This window comes from Psittacula echo (assembly GCF_963264785.1).
Source record: "Psittacula echo genome assembly, chromosome: 13".
Lineage (NCBI taxonomy): Eukaryota > Metazoa > Chordata > Aves > Psittaciformes > Psittacidae > Psittacula > Psittacula echo.
In genome coordinates, this window is record NC_137749.1 from 10,612,155 (window position 1) to 10,628,396 (window position 16,242).

A 16,242-nucleotide genomic window follows, 5' to 3' on the forward strand; every position below is an offset into this window, starting at 1 on the left:
ATTAAGGCATATAGCAACTGCACCATTCTACAGAATACCTTTGGTCTCCATTGTGGATGTTATGTACCAGGTCAACAGCTACTCTTCAACTGCCTAGTCCAGAGATGTCAGAGACCTGCTGATTCACTTGCAGACCACATAGAGCTCATACATTTGTGACAAAGGGTCTGCACAAGACAGTACCTAAAATGAGAAAGGACTTCTTAATTTTTGAATTAACAGATAGTGGTATGTCTATAAACAGGAATAAAATAAATAATACTAATTATTAACCAGACAGAGTGTTTCAACATAAAAAAGCAGTGGTATTGCCAAGTTCTACCTTGGGTCCACAGGGGCAGGTAAGCAGATCTGAGGCGAAGGAAAGGAAGCTCTAAGATCTAAAAGGCTAAAGCCCAAACAGGTATTACTGACCAAAAGACTTTTGAAAGGCTTACTTGCAAAAAGGGGAACTGAAAAACGAGGACTTTAATATTGCCTGATGAAATAGAAACAAGTAAGAAAAAGTGACTTCCAGAATAGGCACTAGCAGATAGTAGTAATTTATATTAAGTACACACTTCAAACTTTCAGAGGTCAAGCACCTCAAGATTATACAATATAAGATCAAGTATCTGTATTTTCATCTTTTTCAGATGTTGCATTTGTCTTTCAATTGTCATCAACTTTACTGCTGTAATAAAGTTAGTATCAAGTAAAAGATAAAATACATAAATACATGTATCTACCATTAAAAATTCTAATCCCACGGACACTTAAAAATAACCAGTGAATTGCTTTAAAAAGTATGATTAGTTGTTGTGGGTATTTAGACCAGTAACATTTACCACACAAATCAAAGTAGATTTAGATAAATGAGAACTTACATGGCCTCTGAGCTACCTCAGGTGCCAGCAGCAGTCTGGATACAGTGACATGTAACAGGTAACTTTTCCTGACATTCCATTACAGAAGTGTGTACAGAACCAATAAATATAGAAATACACTAACTGCTGGGAGAGAGGGAAAAAAAGAAAACAAAACAACCAACGTAAGTTTTAGGGACTAGACTGAGGTTCACTAAAAAAGAGGCATTCTTAAAGAGCAAATACTGCTTCTGTTTGAAGCAGGTATACATGAAAGTAATTTGGATTTTCATGTGTAAATGTGATTCGATGTGGTTAGCACTTCAGAAAGTTTGGAAGTTAAAGGACAGAAGCAAATACAAGTCTCTACATTGGTATGACAAGTAATGCCCTTCACAGCGTTTCAGCTCCTGAGCAGAACTGCATCACAGTTTCTCTACCAAGCAATTTACTGAATGTACCACCTTTGGAATCTCCACTTGAGCACAGGTGAGCAGTATCACATTCTAAATGGCTGTGGGTGATTTGGGGTTTTGTGGGTGTTTTCTGGTTGGCTTTTTTTCCCCTTCTTTTCAACATACTGTTTGGTTTGATTTTTCGCATATGACACAACTTCTCATTAAACTTTTGATTAAATATGTTTTAACCCACTAGTGATGTGTTCACTAACTCCGTATCTGCTCTGAACAAAAGACAGGACAGCTTATGTAGAGATAACGTCCCCAAAGCAGCATTTTATTTTATTCATTTAATTTCAAAACATTTAATTTAGAAGTCTGGCATCTCAGTCATCCATCTTAACATGGGCTAATATTGACAGAGTGTTGTCAGAATACACAGACAACTAAACAGCCAAAGAGTTTACAAAAAATAAATTCATGATTCTTCAAAACAACTGCAAAAGGTTACAAGTATCAAAACTCTCAGGTAGATGCACTGCATTGAAAGAAACTGTGCACATAAGTTAGAGGCAAAAAAAAATTTGCTACTGCAACCTCACATTTCAAACAATTTATTTTAAACTGATGAACAGGGCTGTCATTTCACATCAGCTTAACTGTTCTCATTGACTGAAAAAAATTGGGAGTGGCTAATTTACTTTGCATGCACAAAATGTACTGCTTAACAGAACTGCCAGCTCATTTCAAATGGAAAAAAAATTAACTGGAATCCAATTATCTTCAATCACTTTCCATTCTTCTTTCCCATATTTTCCTATCAACAGGCAAACTGAAAATGCCTCATTTACTATGCATCTTTCGGCACTGCTCAAGTGCAACTAAGATAATAGGGCCAATAAACCAATCAATCCTTCAATGCCCATGGAGACTCCTCTGAAACTGCTTCTCAATGTGGACAGCAGATCTGAACAGCTGTACAATACAGATATGCTTAGCACTAGATATTTAGTGTGACTGTGGCAAGGAAATATTTGTGATGATGGGGATGGCGAAGTGGATGAAAGAGGGATTGGAGGAAAGCTTTTTAATTATTGCCCTCTCCTGCTTCTTCATCTTGCTGATCACTCGTCCAGAGAGTGAGGTTATCTCGAAGCAACTGCATGATGAGAGTGGAGTCCTTGTAGGAATCCTCATTTAGTGTGTCCAGCTCTGCTATGGCATCATCAAAGGCTTGTTTGGCTAAAAGGCAGGCCTGCTCAGGAGCATTCTGGATTTCATAGTAGAAGACCGAGAAATTGAGTGCAAGCCCAAGCCTAATTGGGTGAGTGGGCTGCATGTGCTCTTTGCTGATTTCAAAAGCCTCTTTATAGGCAGCTTCTGAGGCTTCCACAACACTGTTCTTCTTCTCTCCAGCAGCAACTTCTGCCAAATAGCGGTAGTAATCCCCTTTCATTTTCAGGTAAAAGACCTTGCTCTCATACTGGAAGTCATTGCAGTTCTTGATCAAGTATTTATCTAGGAGAGCCAAAACATCATTGCAGACTGTTTCCAGCTCCTTTTCTATCTTCTCCCTATAGGCTTTAACCTTCTCCAGCTTCTTCTCATTCCCATCTGCCATAGTCTTCTGCTCTATGCTGCTGATGACACGCCAGGAAGATCGTCTAGCTCCAACTACATTCTTGTAGGCTACAGACAGCAGGTTTCTATCCTCATTTGAGAGAGGCTCATTCAGCTCAGTCACCTGAAAATACAGACAAAAATAAAATTTAAAGGGTTTGTCTTAGAGAAGAGCATGCAAATTTCTTTCAATACTTCCATCATCAAATACAGGATTCTAAATTTCTTCTAGATCCCAAAATTCCTTCTAGAAAGGAGTCAATTCAACAAAAGTTTAAGGCTATTTCTGCAGTCAAGGCTTAAGAGTGAAAATCCCACAGTTCTGTTGTAATAGATCACGTATTTAGAAGCCACTTCAAATCATGTTCACTGAATAAAAGTGATTCAGCCTTGTGTGATGGAGCATTCACAGAAGGAAGACTCAGGGTTTTTTTAGCAAGTCTGCTATAATTCTGTAGACTACACACTTAGTAATGAATTTAAATGTACCTAGAATACCAGTTTTATGAATCTGGAACACAGCACAGACACTGGAAACTGATGGAGTTCTTGCTTTTCCCTGCTGCTTGCTTTCTTTTGACACCAGAGATGGAAGCGCTGCTGTCACTATGATTAAGCTCTGCATAGTACAAATGGAATTAGTGTTTCATAGTATCTTTCAGCAACTTAGTGAGCAATTACACAGTGTAATACAAAAGGTATCATTTCTAATAACTGGTGGCTGCAGACACATTTCAGGGATAGCACATGAAAAAAACTGCATACAAATGAAATAGGAAATCGGTAAGAGCCATGATCAACTCCAGATTCCTACTACAAAAAGCTAAGATAGAAGAAAGATAATACTTCTAAAACTGTGTTTAGGCATATTTCACTTGACGTGCTAATTTAGAGAATAAAAACTACTAGACCTATAGTCACACTTAGTTGTTCAGCTTTTGCAAATTTACCAACATGTTATTAGATTTGGAATTTACAGTTCTGGTGTCCTCAACATAAAAAGGACATGGAACTGTTGGAACAAGTCCAGAGGAGGGACACGAGGATGATCAGGGGACTGGAGCAGCTCCTGTATGGATACAGGCTGAGAAAGTTGGGGCTATTCAGCCTGGAGAAGAGAAGGCTGCGTGGAGACCTCATAGCAGCCTTCCAGTATCTGAAGGGGGCCTACAAGGATGCTGGGGAGGGACTATTCACCAGGGACTGTAGTGACAGGATAAGGGGTAACGGGTTCAAACTTAAACAGGGGAAGTTTAGATTGGATCTAAGGAAGAAATTCTTTACTGAGAGGGTGGTGAGGCACTGGAATGGGTTGCCCAGGGAGGTTGTGAATGCTCCATCCTTGGTGGTGTTCAAGGCCAGGTTGGACAGAGCCTTGGGTGACATGGTTTAGTGTGAGGTGTCCCGGCCCATGGCAGGGGGGCTGGAACTGGATGATCTTAAGGTCCTTTCCAACCCCAACTATTATTCTATGATTCTATTCTATTCTATACATTAACAGAGAAGCTAATTCAACATCCTTAGGAGATTTCTACTAGCTTTAAGATGTATCAGAAGTTACCTATCTATTTTGGAGAATCAGCAACTACCATCAACTGAAGTGCATGGCAAATTATTCCTATCCTACCTAAAAATTTATGTTGCTCTGTGTAGATACAGGTAAAAATCGTATCTACCTCTCTGGTGCACACTACAAGAACCTAAATTCAAAGTGACCTTTATGGACCTATCTACTGGTTTATCTGTCTCCAATACATGAGCAAAGTAGACACGAACAGACATGTTTCTCTTCACATTTGGATAAGATGCACAGAAAAAGAAAACTTGAAATGCTACCTACAGCCTTTCCATAATAGAAAAGATCTTGGGACTGCTATAATTTACACTTGTTATGTCTTTCACATGTTAGAAGTAGACACACTTTTTTATAACGGCTCTAAGGGAAACCAGAAGCACTTAAAGATGAAAAGCCATCTGTAGTATGACTTCAAAATAGTATTTACTTACTCAGGTGTTACTCTATAATTTCCTTATGCTAAGAAACCGCTCTCACACACCCTAAGTTTGGGGTTATTTTCTGTCCTGAGCCAGATGATGCAATCGAACACGCAGGCTACGATCTGCAGGCACTTTTCATTCAGACTGACAGTCTGCTTTTTGTAACCAGAATACAGTCCAAATCATTTATTTCTAGAATACTTTCAGGTGTCTCCTCCTTTGCTTTATGCCCATTCTTCCACAGTTTACTGGGAGAAAAATAGGCGTATATAAAAGGAACCACAATTACAACCTGGAATTCCTAACTACATATGCTGATGAGCATGGCAGTCCTGTATCAGCTCAGAAATTACTTCCATGTGTGTGTTCCCACATAGACCATACCAAACCAAGCTACACACAGAAAACACACCAAAGTGAAGGTTTCACAATGGACAGCAGATCAATGATGTACTGTTGGATTACCTAGCAGAATTTGACCCAGGTCAACTAAACGTATGTGACTGTACTTGTGTTTCATCAGCCAGAGCATGTGAGTCACAGCTAGAGCCAGTTCTTAGCAAGCTGCTGCAAAAAAGATTGTACCTGAGCCAGTGTAAAGTCAGGTTTAATTACTTAAAGTTTCCTGATATAAAGTTATACAGCCATAATTTCTGAACAAATAAAGCAGGCCAATGAATTCAAAGCAGATCAGTCTCTTACATCTTGTGGCTTCACTGTTTAATACCAAGCATTGGAAGTTTATAGCTAGATTTGCTGAATAAAACCACAATAAGGAAGTAATCTCACAGCAGAGAAGGATATCCTTTACATTAAAGACATCTCATTGCTCCCTCCTACACATGAATATTTCATTAACCCAAAACCAGACACTGATGTGAAGAACTTGTGACACAATACTGAAAATATGGAACATTCCAAACTTTTAAGCCCACTTATGTGCATAGATAAAGCCTACATATTAAACTAGAACCTCATGCTATTTTGCTTAAAAAACTTTAGATCCTTCTAAGACTCGAATTTATTTCACACAGTAATATGATTAATTTTAAAATTATACCTCTCATAACTCAGTTCATCTTACCAGTTTTAAAGTGTGAATGACTCTCTACCAGCTATACTAAAAGGGCAATATAAATTAATAGAGGCCCTGAGCACTACATATCAGAATTAACACTGTCTGAAAGACTAAGGGTTCATACAGCTAAGATGTTTTAACTACTTCTGGAATGATCTAAACCAAAAGGTACTCAATGCTGCATTCTCAAGTGAGAGCCTTTAATATTTACACTAAGCGCATTATCTTTCCCAGTGTGGAGAAGCAGTTCTGTACCTACCGTGTAGGGTTATTCCAAACAGCTGGAATCCTGGAGCAGCATTTAATGCAATGACAATGCCACACCCTTTGGAAGAGTGCTATTTCATACAGGCACATTTACGTAAGATTTTATTCTCTATTAAAATAATTTTATCTATTTCATTTTTCCTCTCCCGTCTACACATAATAAGCCAAAATACCAGCCTTCTTCCAAGAAAAAAGTTTAACAGCAACAAAAAATTGTATTATTGAGCAGTATTTTCCTTATTTAAGCTGCAACTGCTGCTGCATCTGGCTTTATTTTTTTTTTAAACTAATAGGACTGAAAAAATCAGTGTTTCTCCAGCTTCATGCTGACAGCTGAACTGGCAGTCCTGTCATACTTTTTTTTTCCATTGGTGGCAGCCTCAAAAGTCATGCAAATATCCTTTTGCTAGAATAGTTTTTGTTACTTTATGTTTTAGGAGTAACTAGCAGGCTGTGGTTGTATTGCACTCTGTAGAAGTGTGGTGATAAATACCTAAAACTGAAATTCGCATTTCAGTTTCCACTGAACACACACTACTGTCACACAGCACCTTTAAAAACCATCAGCTGTTATCTTCAGAGATTTTTATATTTTTTAAAAATATAAACTCTTCAAATCAAGATATTCTGCATTGAGAATAGATATCCAAGTTAGAACACTGATTTCCTGTTGAAGTCTAACATCTCTGGAGTACAAGATTACTTAAATATGATTCTATATGGATAAAGAGGTCTTTTAGTATGTTACTTACAATCACTGACATAGAAGGAAACACTAGCTGTTTGAGAACAGCCAGCTACATAATAAGGTTTCATAGGAGCTTATGCTCAGCCAAAATCAACTGCAGACACTGAAGAGTGTTCTGGAAATCACCATGTTAGAACGAATACCTGTGAAAGCCAAGTAACCAACAGATGCTACATTATAGACCTGCAACAGGGTAGGAACACTCCAAAAATTGTTGCCTTTTAAATTCAGTTTTACTTTTTGTATTTAAAGTATCTATAACACATTGTTTCATAAATGTTCAAGACTCAAGCTCATCATCATACAACCTGAGAGCAGAAGCAGCGCTACAGAGAAGAATGCTGTGATTCAAGATGAGTGAAAACTGCAGAGTAATTAGGACAGTTTAAAGAGAACTGGACATACACACTAGTTACATGTACTTTATTTGCATATTTCCTGAAACATAGCAAATGCACTCTGCTTCACATCTGTTCAGAGCATCATACATACACCATAGCTTTTTATTTTTCAAAATACTGCTGAACTATCCACAGCTACAAATAGTCTTCTAGAGCAGCAGCGGATTTTGGTGGTTTCTTTGCTCCATCTTTTAGAACTAGCTATTGAAATATTTGAGATTAACAGAGCTGTTACTACTGCACTATATGTATCAAGAATTTGTCTAGTGCCTTTGCTACTGATACACTCAGAAGCATTGCTGCTTTAAAACTGGATGGTTGTAGTATTTGTAATGACACAATAGCAAGAGTGAACAAGAGTAGCAAAATAAGTGTCTTTTTACTGCCCTCATTTAAGGGATGGGACATTCATTACAGCCCCTGAACAAATTGATTATTACAACAAAAATGTGAACTCTGTCTGAAACTGCTCTTCCAAACTAAGATCATCTCATCTTTAAACAGGTGTACTCTCCAGGGGAACAATTCCTCTTGGGGCCTTTGCTGTTCACAAAGGACAGGTCAGCAAGAACAAACCAACTGTGATGAGATACAGCAAAGACAATGCTAAGCATTTACTGGCATTAACATTATTCTTAAAGATAAGGTTACACACATACTTTGGTTTTAAAAAAGGGACTAGACATAGTAAGTTTGATCATTCTGCAAGTTTATTATGTATCAGTACAGACAGATCAGTACAAGTAATTTTCATTGCTTGGTTATGGAAAGAGCTGAATAGCAACTGTGGCTTATTGCTTAAACATATGTCAGTATTCAACTGGGTACAGAATGCACTGACAATTTGTTACCCTACAAAGAAGCAGCAAAAAGACAACGTTAAAACTTGGGAAACACTCTCTGTGTGCTGGGTAGCTTTTATACCCGGATGCAACCACTATCTTTTGAGTCAGAGTGCTGATGTTTAAGGGTGAGGCCTTTATTCGTGCCTTTTATCGCAAGGCAAAAGAATCGTCTAGAAAAGGAGGGGGCATCTCTTGCCGTGCGCGGTTTCCCCAGACACCCCCAGCAGCTGGCATGTCCTGGGCTGCCTCAGCCGGGAAGACGCACCCCAAGGTCAAACCCGACATCCCCACCGGGGGAGGGGGAACCGGGCGCCAGAACGGCCCCATCTTGAGCAGGGGTAGGAGAAAGGATCTACCGCGTTCCTGCCGCGACGAGCAGAGAGGCGGGCAGTATTCAAACCGCTGCACTGCGCGCCGGATTGGCGGCGGTGCGAGAGAAGCGAGAGGAGGGCATGGGGACAGCCACACCCCCAGGGCAGAAGCGGCCGCGGGAGCGCGGCACAGAGCCGTTACGAGGGAATGGAGGCAATGCGGGAGGAAGATACATTTTAAAATGGGACCTGGGTCCAGTTTGGACCGGCTGCTGTTTGCCTTATCTCTCCCCGAGGCAAGTAGTAACGGGCACCGCCCCACACGGCGGCGAGGTGTCCCGCCGGGAAGGTCCGGCTCTTGCTCCCGCCCTCCTTTCTTCACGGCGACGGGTGGGACCTGGCGGCTCGCATCCTCCCAGGGACCGAACTCCGCCTCGGACCAGCCCGGACTTCCTTCCCCTCCCTCCCCCGCCACTACCCACCCTACACACTCCTCCCCCGGTATGACCCACAGCCGCCACGCTACCAGCCCCACTCACCGACTTCATGGCCGAGGCCATGTCGTCGTATCTCTCCGCCTGCTCGGCCAGGCGGGCTCGCTGCAGCAGCTGCTCTCGGTCCCCCATAGCCGCTTCCGTGGTGGCTGCTGGGCTGGGCACTATGAGCCCCTCAGAGAGAGAGGAAGGGAGGGGCGGGGATGGGCGCCTCGGTACGCGCGGATAGTGCGAGCCGGGAGCCTGCACGGAGCCGCCGCCTCTCGCTCCCTCAGCGGCCGCCGGGCTCGCCTCAGCCGCCGCGCGCTCGCTGCGTGCCCTCCGCGGCGTGTGCAGCTCCCGCCTCTCCGCCCGGCTCGGAGCCTCGCGCTGCTGCCGCCGCCTGCGCCTGCGCGCTGGGAAGGCAACGAGGGGGCGGAGCCGAGGGGACTGCAGGGGAGGGGAGGGGGCGCCGCTCCCCCGCGCTCTATTTCTAGGTGACGTCACTTGCTATAAATAGCCATGCCGGGGCGCCGGCTGGGGGAGGCGCATGCGCGCTGCGAGTGCTGCATTCTACTGCTGCAAAGGTGGAGGTGGGCGGTGGGCGCAGGCACTGCGGAGACGGGCGGGAAACGCCTCGGGACGGGCTCGGCCACCGGCTGCCTGCGCGCCGTGGCACGGCCGTGTCTCATCCCTGTGAAATTAACGCGTGTCGTGTCCCAGCCGCTTTGGAACGCTCCTGGCTCTGGGGGTGGCATGCACGGAGCAATCCTAATACCTTGCCTAGGAGATGCAACTCGATTAAATCTTACTACGTGTTTTAATCCGTAACAGGCGGGCTCCTCTTTCATAAATTGACAGCGTACCAGCCTTGCATAGAAATTATCTCAAAAGGAAGGCATTGCACAAATGACTCCAGAAACAGGAGTATCCACGTTACTCATCTCTTACAATAACACATAGATTAACTTCTATTCAACCAACAGCCAGCGCTGAAACATCACTGCACCACGGGAGTTGCTGTGCAACGAGTGACAGATTCACTCCCCATCCAACAGCACATTGGAGCTGCTGACCACAGCACCCCTGTCCATTGAAGCTCACCTTTGTGCTCATCCCCAAAGCAGAGGGAAGCAAGCATGTTAGTATGCACCAGAGGCAGGGGCCCAAGGCTGCTCCCACTCATGACACGACTCTGTTCACCCTCAGCACTCTTGCACTGCTGCAAACCAGTAAATACGGTCCACTGTGTCAGCCAAAAGTTTTTAGCCTTAACTCTAGCATTGCCGGCTTTTATGTGTTAAGTCCTCATGTCATTTAAAATGAATGCAGCCGTTAGTTTTAGAAGGGATTATATGAATATTGCAGATGGTTTTAAAGGACATACATATTATGACAAATAAGAATAAATAGTAACTCTATGTAATAAAGCATGAAGGGTAAAAATGATGGGGAGAGATAGAAACTGAATGCCAGCACGTTCAGGAAGCAGCTCTGTGCAGCACTGCTAAGCACACGGCTGCAGATAGGTATCAGCAAGCTGAAGGCCGCCTCTTTCCCAACAGGATTTTACTGTCACTGTTCCTAGGAGAAGATAGTGACTAATAAAAGCTTAACGGAATGGAACCCATGTATCAGCCTAATTTGTTATCATTATCAATGCAAAGCTTGCATTGGTTTTACCTGAGGATAAAGTTTTATCAATGGGCAGCAGAAGCATGTTCTTGAAAAGGTGCATTTAAACATAAAAATACAGATTTTAATATATCTAACAGTCATGCAAGAATAGCATAGAATAGAGGTGGGCCAATCCAAAATACCCAATACACTTCTCCATCTTGGAAACTTTGCAGTAGTAATCACTTCTTAGTAGAGATTACTCAGTCTGCAAAGTGTTCCAGCGGTTCTGAAAATTCTTGGGGTTTACCAAAAGCTTTCTAGTCTCATACAGCAGTTTCAGACTCCCAAGGGAAGCAGATTGTGAGTTATTCACCCACTCACCAGACAATCTGCATTAATCTGCCAAATATATGTGGATGTAGCTACACCGGCACAGAAACATTCTCATTAAATGCTTTAGGGTTTTTTAATGGAGCTTCTCTCACGGCTATTTCTCAGACTAAAGCATCTCAGAAGTTCTTAACCTTGCAGCCACAAGGTGATACACAACCTCACTGCTCTAAAATCAGAGTCATGGCTAAACACAGTTGCAAGGAAAAGTGCAATCTTGTACGAAGCATTTCTACAGTCTGACTGTAGTAAAGAGACGGCATTTCATACACACACAGTATGTGGGAGAGTACCTCTATCCTCCTGTGTGTACAGCACCTCATGCTCTGCATCGTCAGCCATAACAATGGCTCCACGGATCTGTAGAGGTACAAATAAAACCAAATTAGAGCTCACACAATGAAGTTTAATCTGCTATAATATTTATAAGTTGAGATACCACATCTTAAAAATAAAAATGGAAAGGTAATGGAAATGTCGGCATACCTTTTAATAGAGTGCTAAATGGGTGCAAGACACTACCTAACCATGGCTGCCCTGACAGATGCCAGGCACCGAGCATGACGTTACAGAGCTCCGTGATGCCCCACAAAGCCCAGGCAGGAGCTCAGAGATCCTGCTCTCATGAGGCAGGACTGGGAGCTGTTGGCAAAGCGACCACACCCAGCAAAAATTTGTAGATGGAGAAATTTCTGGTACTGAAAATTGCACCATGACCTAAGGCAGTGGCTCTGCTCCACAGGCATATCTGATTATTGGACAGCACCAATGTACCACAAATAGCTCCCTGCTGAAATGCCATTCCCATTCACTGTTCAGCTCCACACCAGTGCACTGGGGACACCAAAGCACTCTCAGATGGCATCCCCCTAGACAGAGCTAGAAGGTATGCTGGTGAAGAGGAAACACAGCCAAGAAACCACCCCAGCCATTCCCAGCCTTTCCCCCACAGCAGAAAGCCTCTCCTTTGATTGTTCTGGTAGCAGTAGGGAACATGCATTATTTGCAGCACTATTCCTGAGACTCATGAGACCAAAGCAGTGGTACTACAAAGTCCCTGCCACTAATATCCTCCTTACCCCTGGAGAAAGTGATCTTCCCTCTCTTTTCTGCAGCAAGGTAATGTTTTACTTAGAGAACTGCTAAATGATAAAAGTCTTGGGGGTAAGACACTGGAAAACAGAGAGAGAACAGGAACAACTACCAACTGATGGAGGAGGTTAACTGGCTTCCACATCACAGCAAAGGAGACATGAGTATGGCAGAGACAGAGAGTTTGTGGGCATCTGATCTTGGAAATACTGTGACTGGCACTTACATGAGGCAGAACGCCCAGGCAGCACTGTAAGGTCAGATTTTTTCACAGGCTTAGGACTACCTATGATTTTTATTGTTAGAACCCTGGCAGCACATCCTCCAGTAAAGTGAGGTAAGTACATATCAGGGAGGAAAGGTGTAACCAATGACAAGATCAGAGCACAAGATAGGAGTGGGTGTAGCTGAAAGTGTGAGGATTCTTTTCTAAGCCACAAGGGACTATCATTTCAATGATGTATTTCTAGCCAAACCATATACCACAGTTTAACAAGCAACAGAGCCCTCTAGGTTGTCACAGTGTGTGAAAATATTCTGCCATTTGTCATATTTCAATTTCATGTTAATCTTGAATCATTCTCACAGAAACTCTCTCATAACTCAAAGGAAAAACCTAGAATGAAGGTAGAAAGATTACTTTGCCCAAGCACTGCTCAAAAGCAGTAGGGTTCATGCTGTGAGTTATGGTAAAGTACATTGTTTATCTTTTCACTAACACGAGAAGATCTTTAAAACAAAAGGGCAATGATTAGTACAAAACTTGTGAAGCTCTTGCTCCCTCCTGGGAAAGGTTAGGTCTGTATACTGAAACCTCTCTGGAATCACTGCAGTATTCCTAACACCACTCAGCATTCACACACAGTAGCCTTTTATATGTTCAAAATCCTGTGCAGATCTGAGTTGATAAATCCTCAGAACTCTCTGGCAAAATCTGCCATTTTCAAGTGTTTGCTCATTTCAGAGACCAGAGAAGAATCAGCACTATGTCAGAATAAAAGATCATGGCAGTGATTTTACTTGCCAGAATGATTCAGGGATACGCACAGGAGCCTGTGAAGCATGCTCGGTTGTGGGGGTTCTTTAAGTGTCAAGAACACGGTAGCTAATTGGAAGCAGCTTTAACTCTTAAGAAGCTGCCTCAGACCACAGCATGTGCTAGTCCTGTCCAGATAGAAAAATGTGGATTTATTCTTTATATAACGAAAGTAAAGTGACAAGAATTCACAAGCATAAACAGGAAAACATGAAAAAGCCTGTTTATCAGAAGCTGTCACCATTGCACCATATTGAAAAAAGCTCTACATGAAAGAGGAAAAAAACACAACCTATGCTAAAAAAATGTAAAAAAACCCCCAAAAAACCCAAACAACAACAACAACAAAAAAAAAACAAACCCCAAACATACCAGATCAGAATTCAGATGTCCACCTTTTCCAGAACCAATCCAAAGATGCCTCATGCTCTGCAAACACAATTAAGGACTCAGCATCAGCAGCCACATTTAAAAAATAAGCCCAGATCTGTCTTAACAAGTGAATTTTTACTGCTCTTCAAACTTTACTAAAGTGAATTAATTTGGCTTAGAACTGAGTTAAATCCCACCGAAGATGATTGATCTGAAACAATGACCTTTCACTGTAGAACATAACATGAAAGACTTTGGGGATAAGACTAATGAAGTGCAAAGATAAAACAAAATGCCTCCACCAACAGTTTCAAAAGTGGCCTCTTATTCTGGGTGCCCTACTTGAGTTGCTATGTAAGTGCTTATTTCCTTTGAAAATGAGGCCCCAAGCAAGTTGAGCCAAGCATCCAGAACAGGAGACTGCCTGAAAATACTGGCCTTGAAGATGGATCTCCTAACATTTGTCCTGAGTGGTTCTCAGATGTGCCCATTAGTTCTGTGATAGCCAGCGGAATCACAAAGGGGACTTAGAGCAGGGAAACTGCTTCTCATGCCATTAATCTTCTCTAGTGCTGTACTGGATTAGTTCAGCCATTTCTACAACACACTTCTTACTACTGATAGGCTAGAACAGCTCAGCCTCTGACCATGCCAGTCTTAGGGCTGTCTGTCAAAATGCCAAGAGGAAAGCTGCCTCTAGGCAACAGTGCTGAAAAATTCAGATGCCTGCCTATTGGGAAAGCATCCTGCTCACCTCCAGGACAGCCAAGGATCCCTTTTCTGTGATCAATTAACATATATAAGCATTGTTCTTTGGACACTTATATGCATTTTAAGATAAAAATTACTTTGGTTTTTTTTTTATCTTGGGCAAGCTCCTTCCTTTGATAGGCCATGCGATGTTGAGGAGGACATTGTCATTCGACAACAGCAGGCAGAGCACATTCAGCTCAGGGCAGGTCAGCCACGTGCTCAGAGTGCTTCTAAATACAGCTTCAAGGAAGAGCAACATAAACACACCCAGAGCTTGCTACATATGGTAGGATAGGGAAACCAGAACATGATGGGGATGCAAATCACACTTAGGAAACAAGAACAAGGTAAGACACAAACTGAACAATTCAAATGCTAGCCCAATGTGAATACAATATAAACAACTCCACTACACTGTCTTCATAGGCTAACTCCACCCAGCAGCACAGGCAGAGAAGGCCAAATCCTAAGCATCACTGGCATTCAGCAGAGGTCCACTTGCTCTCTTTCTCTGCTGCATGGCTATGCATCCCTGTCTATTCCAGCTCATAGGTGGGCAAGCAGCAGCCTACCTCTGAATTCTGCTCAGCTACCTGTAACTCACCATCATCTGTAGACACAGCTCACAAATTCTTGTCCAGATACCATTAGTGCTCAGAAGTGTTTTGTGCAGATTCAGTATCCAGGTGGCATGAAGCAAAGATGCTAGCAGGCCAGAACATACTGTACTACAAACACTTGACTTTACATCACTTGAAGAGATCTCGTGATAAAAACCATGTTAACAGTTTGGATTGGAAGGACCTTAAATCTCACCCAGTTCCAACCCCCTGCCATGGGCAGGGACCCCTTCCACTAGAGCAGGCTGCTCCAAGCCCCGTCCAACCTGGCCTTGAGCACTGCCAGGCATGGGGCAGCCACAGCTTCTCCGGAAGTGGTTGCCCTGGGTTTAATTTTCTGGATTTCACATATCAAACTTTGAATCACCTAACATACATTTCCAGAAAAGAAATTAGTTATTTCATCTGGGAAATGACCTAGAAAATTCAGCTGTCCTCCAGAGAACAACTGTGCCAAATTCAGAAATTAAATTCATTAAGTACAAAAGAAAAAGCTTTAATTCTGCTTTAGGTGCAAAGCGTTTTTCAGATTTAAGTTTGGGAAAAAAACTTATCTAGCACTCCTAACTTAGGAGTTCTGGTAAATTCAGCCTCTTCTTTTCAAGTAAGAGGTCAAAACAAATGTGAAAAAAAGAAATCACAAAGCTTAGGACTTCAGGTACTGTTAAGACACACAACAAGGGTCAGTCTTCTCCAAAACCAAATACCTGCATTCCCTAGTGTGAGTTGTTTTCTAAGAAAATAATGTTTAATTTTCAAGGATGGCTACCTAAAATTTCTATGCAATTTGTGTTGATCTCACCTTTATCATCTTCCCTGTCAGGGAACAGCACTAAGTATTTGAAGGAAACTGAAAATACATCTCATTTTAAGAGAGACATAATTCCTCTTTACTCCAATACCTCAATCCTTGACAGCAGGGCAATGTAATCCGCATGTATTACATAGCAGTGACCAGCTAAATCACAGTAATTGGAGTGATACGTCACATCGCTAGGGGTGAAAAATTAAATACCTTTTTTGGGATCTCACACAAAAATCTATCAAGATCCAGTGTGAATTTTGCTGGGGGGCTGCTGCTTCTGCGTGAAAGCTGCTTCACTTGGCGCATGGCAGTGTCTTGTTCTCCTTGCGCTACAGGCCGCAGAGAAGAGGCAACTCTCGCCCACCACGGTGCAATCGCCCGGTGAACGGGTGTCACACGGCGTAGCAGGGGTCGCGGTACCCCTCGGCAGCGGCGGGCACGGCCGACTCCGCGGCTCAAGGCGAGCCCTGTCCCGCTCAGCCCCGCCGCTCCCTCAGGCGAGGCGCGGGCCGCCAACGGTCGCCCTCTGAGGCGCCGCGCCCCCGCACCGCTGTTGCTATGGCTCGGCGG

The 16,242-nt window shown here is 42.9% G+C and overlaps 1 protein-coding gene across 2 annotated transcripts; it reads right to left on the minus strand.

Annotated features, from left to right (window-relative positions):
- Positions 1-1,559: 1,559 nt before the first annotated feature.
- Positions 1,560-15,928, minus strand: YWHAH (tyrosine 3-monooxygenase/tryptophan 5-monooxygenase activation protein eta). Of its 2 annotated transcripts, XM_080628965.1 has the most exons (4): positions 15,883-15,928; positions 13,495-13,551; positions 11,288-11,354; positions 1,560-2,987 (listed from the first exon to the last, which is right to left on the minus strand). In XM_080628965.1, the coding sequence occupies exons 3-4, from the start codon at positions 11,324-11,326 to the stop codon at positions 2,331-2,333; spliced, it is 696 nt and encodes a 231-aa protein (XP_080485091.1). In that variant the 5' UTR covers positions 11,327-11,354; positions 13,495-13,551; positions 15,883-15,928; the 3' UTR covers positions 1,560-2,330. The 2 variants fall into 2 exon arrangements, with proteins under 2 accessions (XP_080485091.1, XP_080485090.1); XM_080628964.1 differs by lacking the exons at positions 11,288-11,354; positions 13,495-13,551; positions 15,883-15,928 and adding an exon at positions 9,051-9,447.
- Positions 15,929-16,242: the final 314 nt, after the last annotated feature.

Excerpts from the sequence above, each read along its gene's own strand:
- YWHAH (XM_080628964.1), bottom strand. The coding sequence starts at position 9,137 with ATGGGGGACCGAGAGCAGCTGCTGCAGCGAGCCCGCCTGGCCGAGCAG. Across the intron at positions 2,988-9,050 it reads TGGCCTCGGCCATGAAGTCG|GTGACTGAGCTGAATGAGCC; the intron begins GTGAGTGGGGCT and ends CTGTATTTTCAG.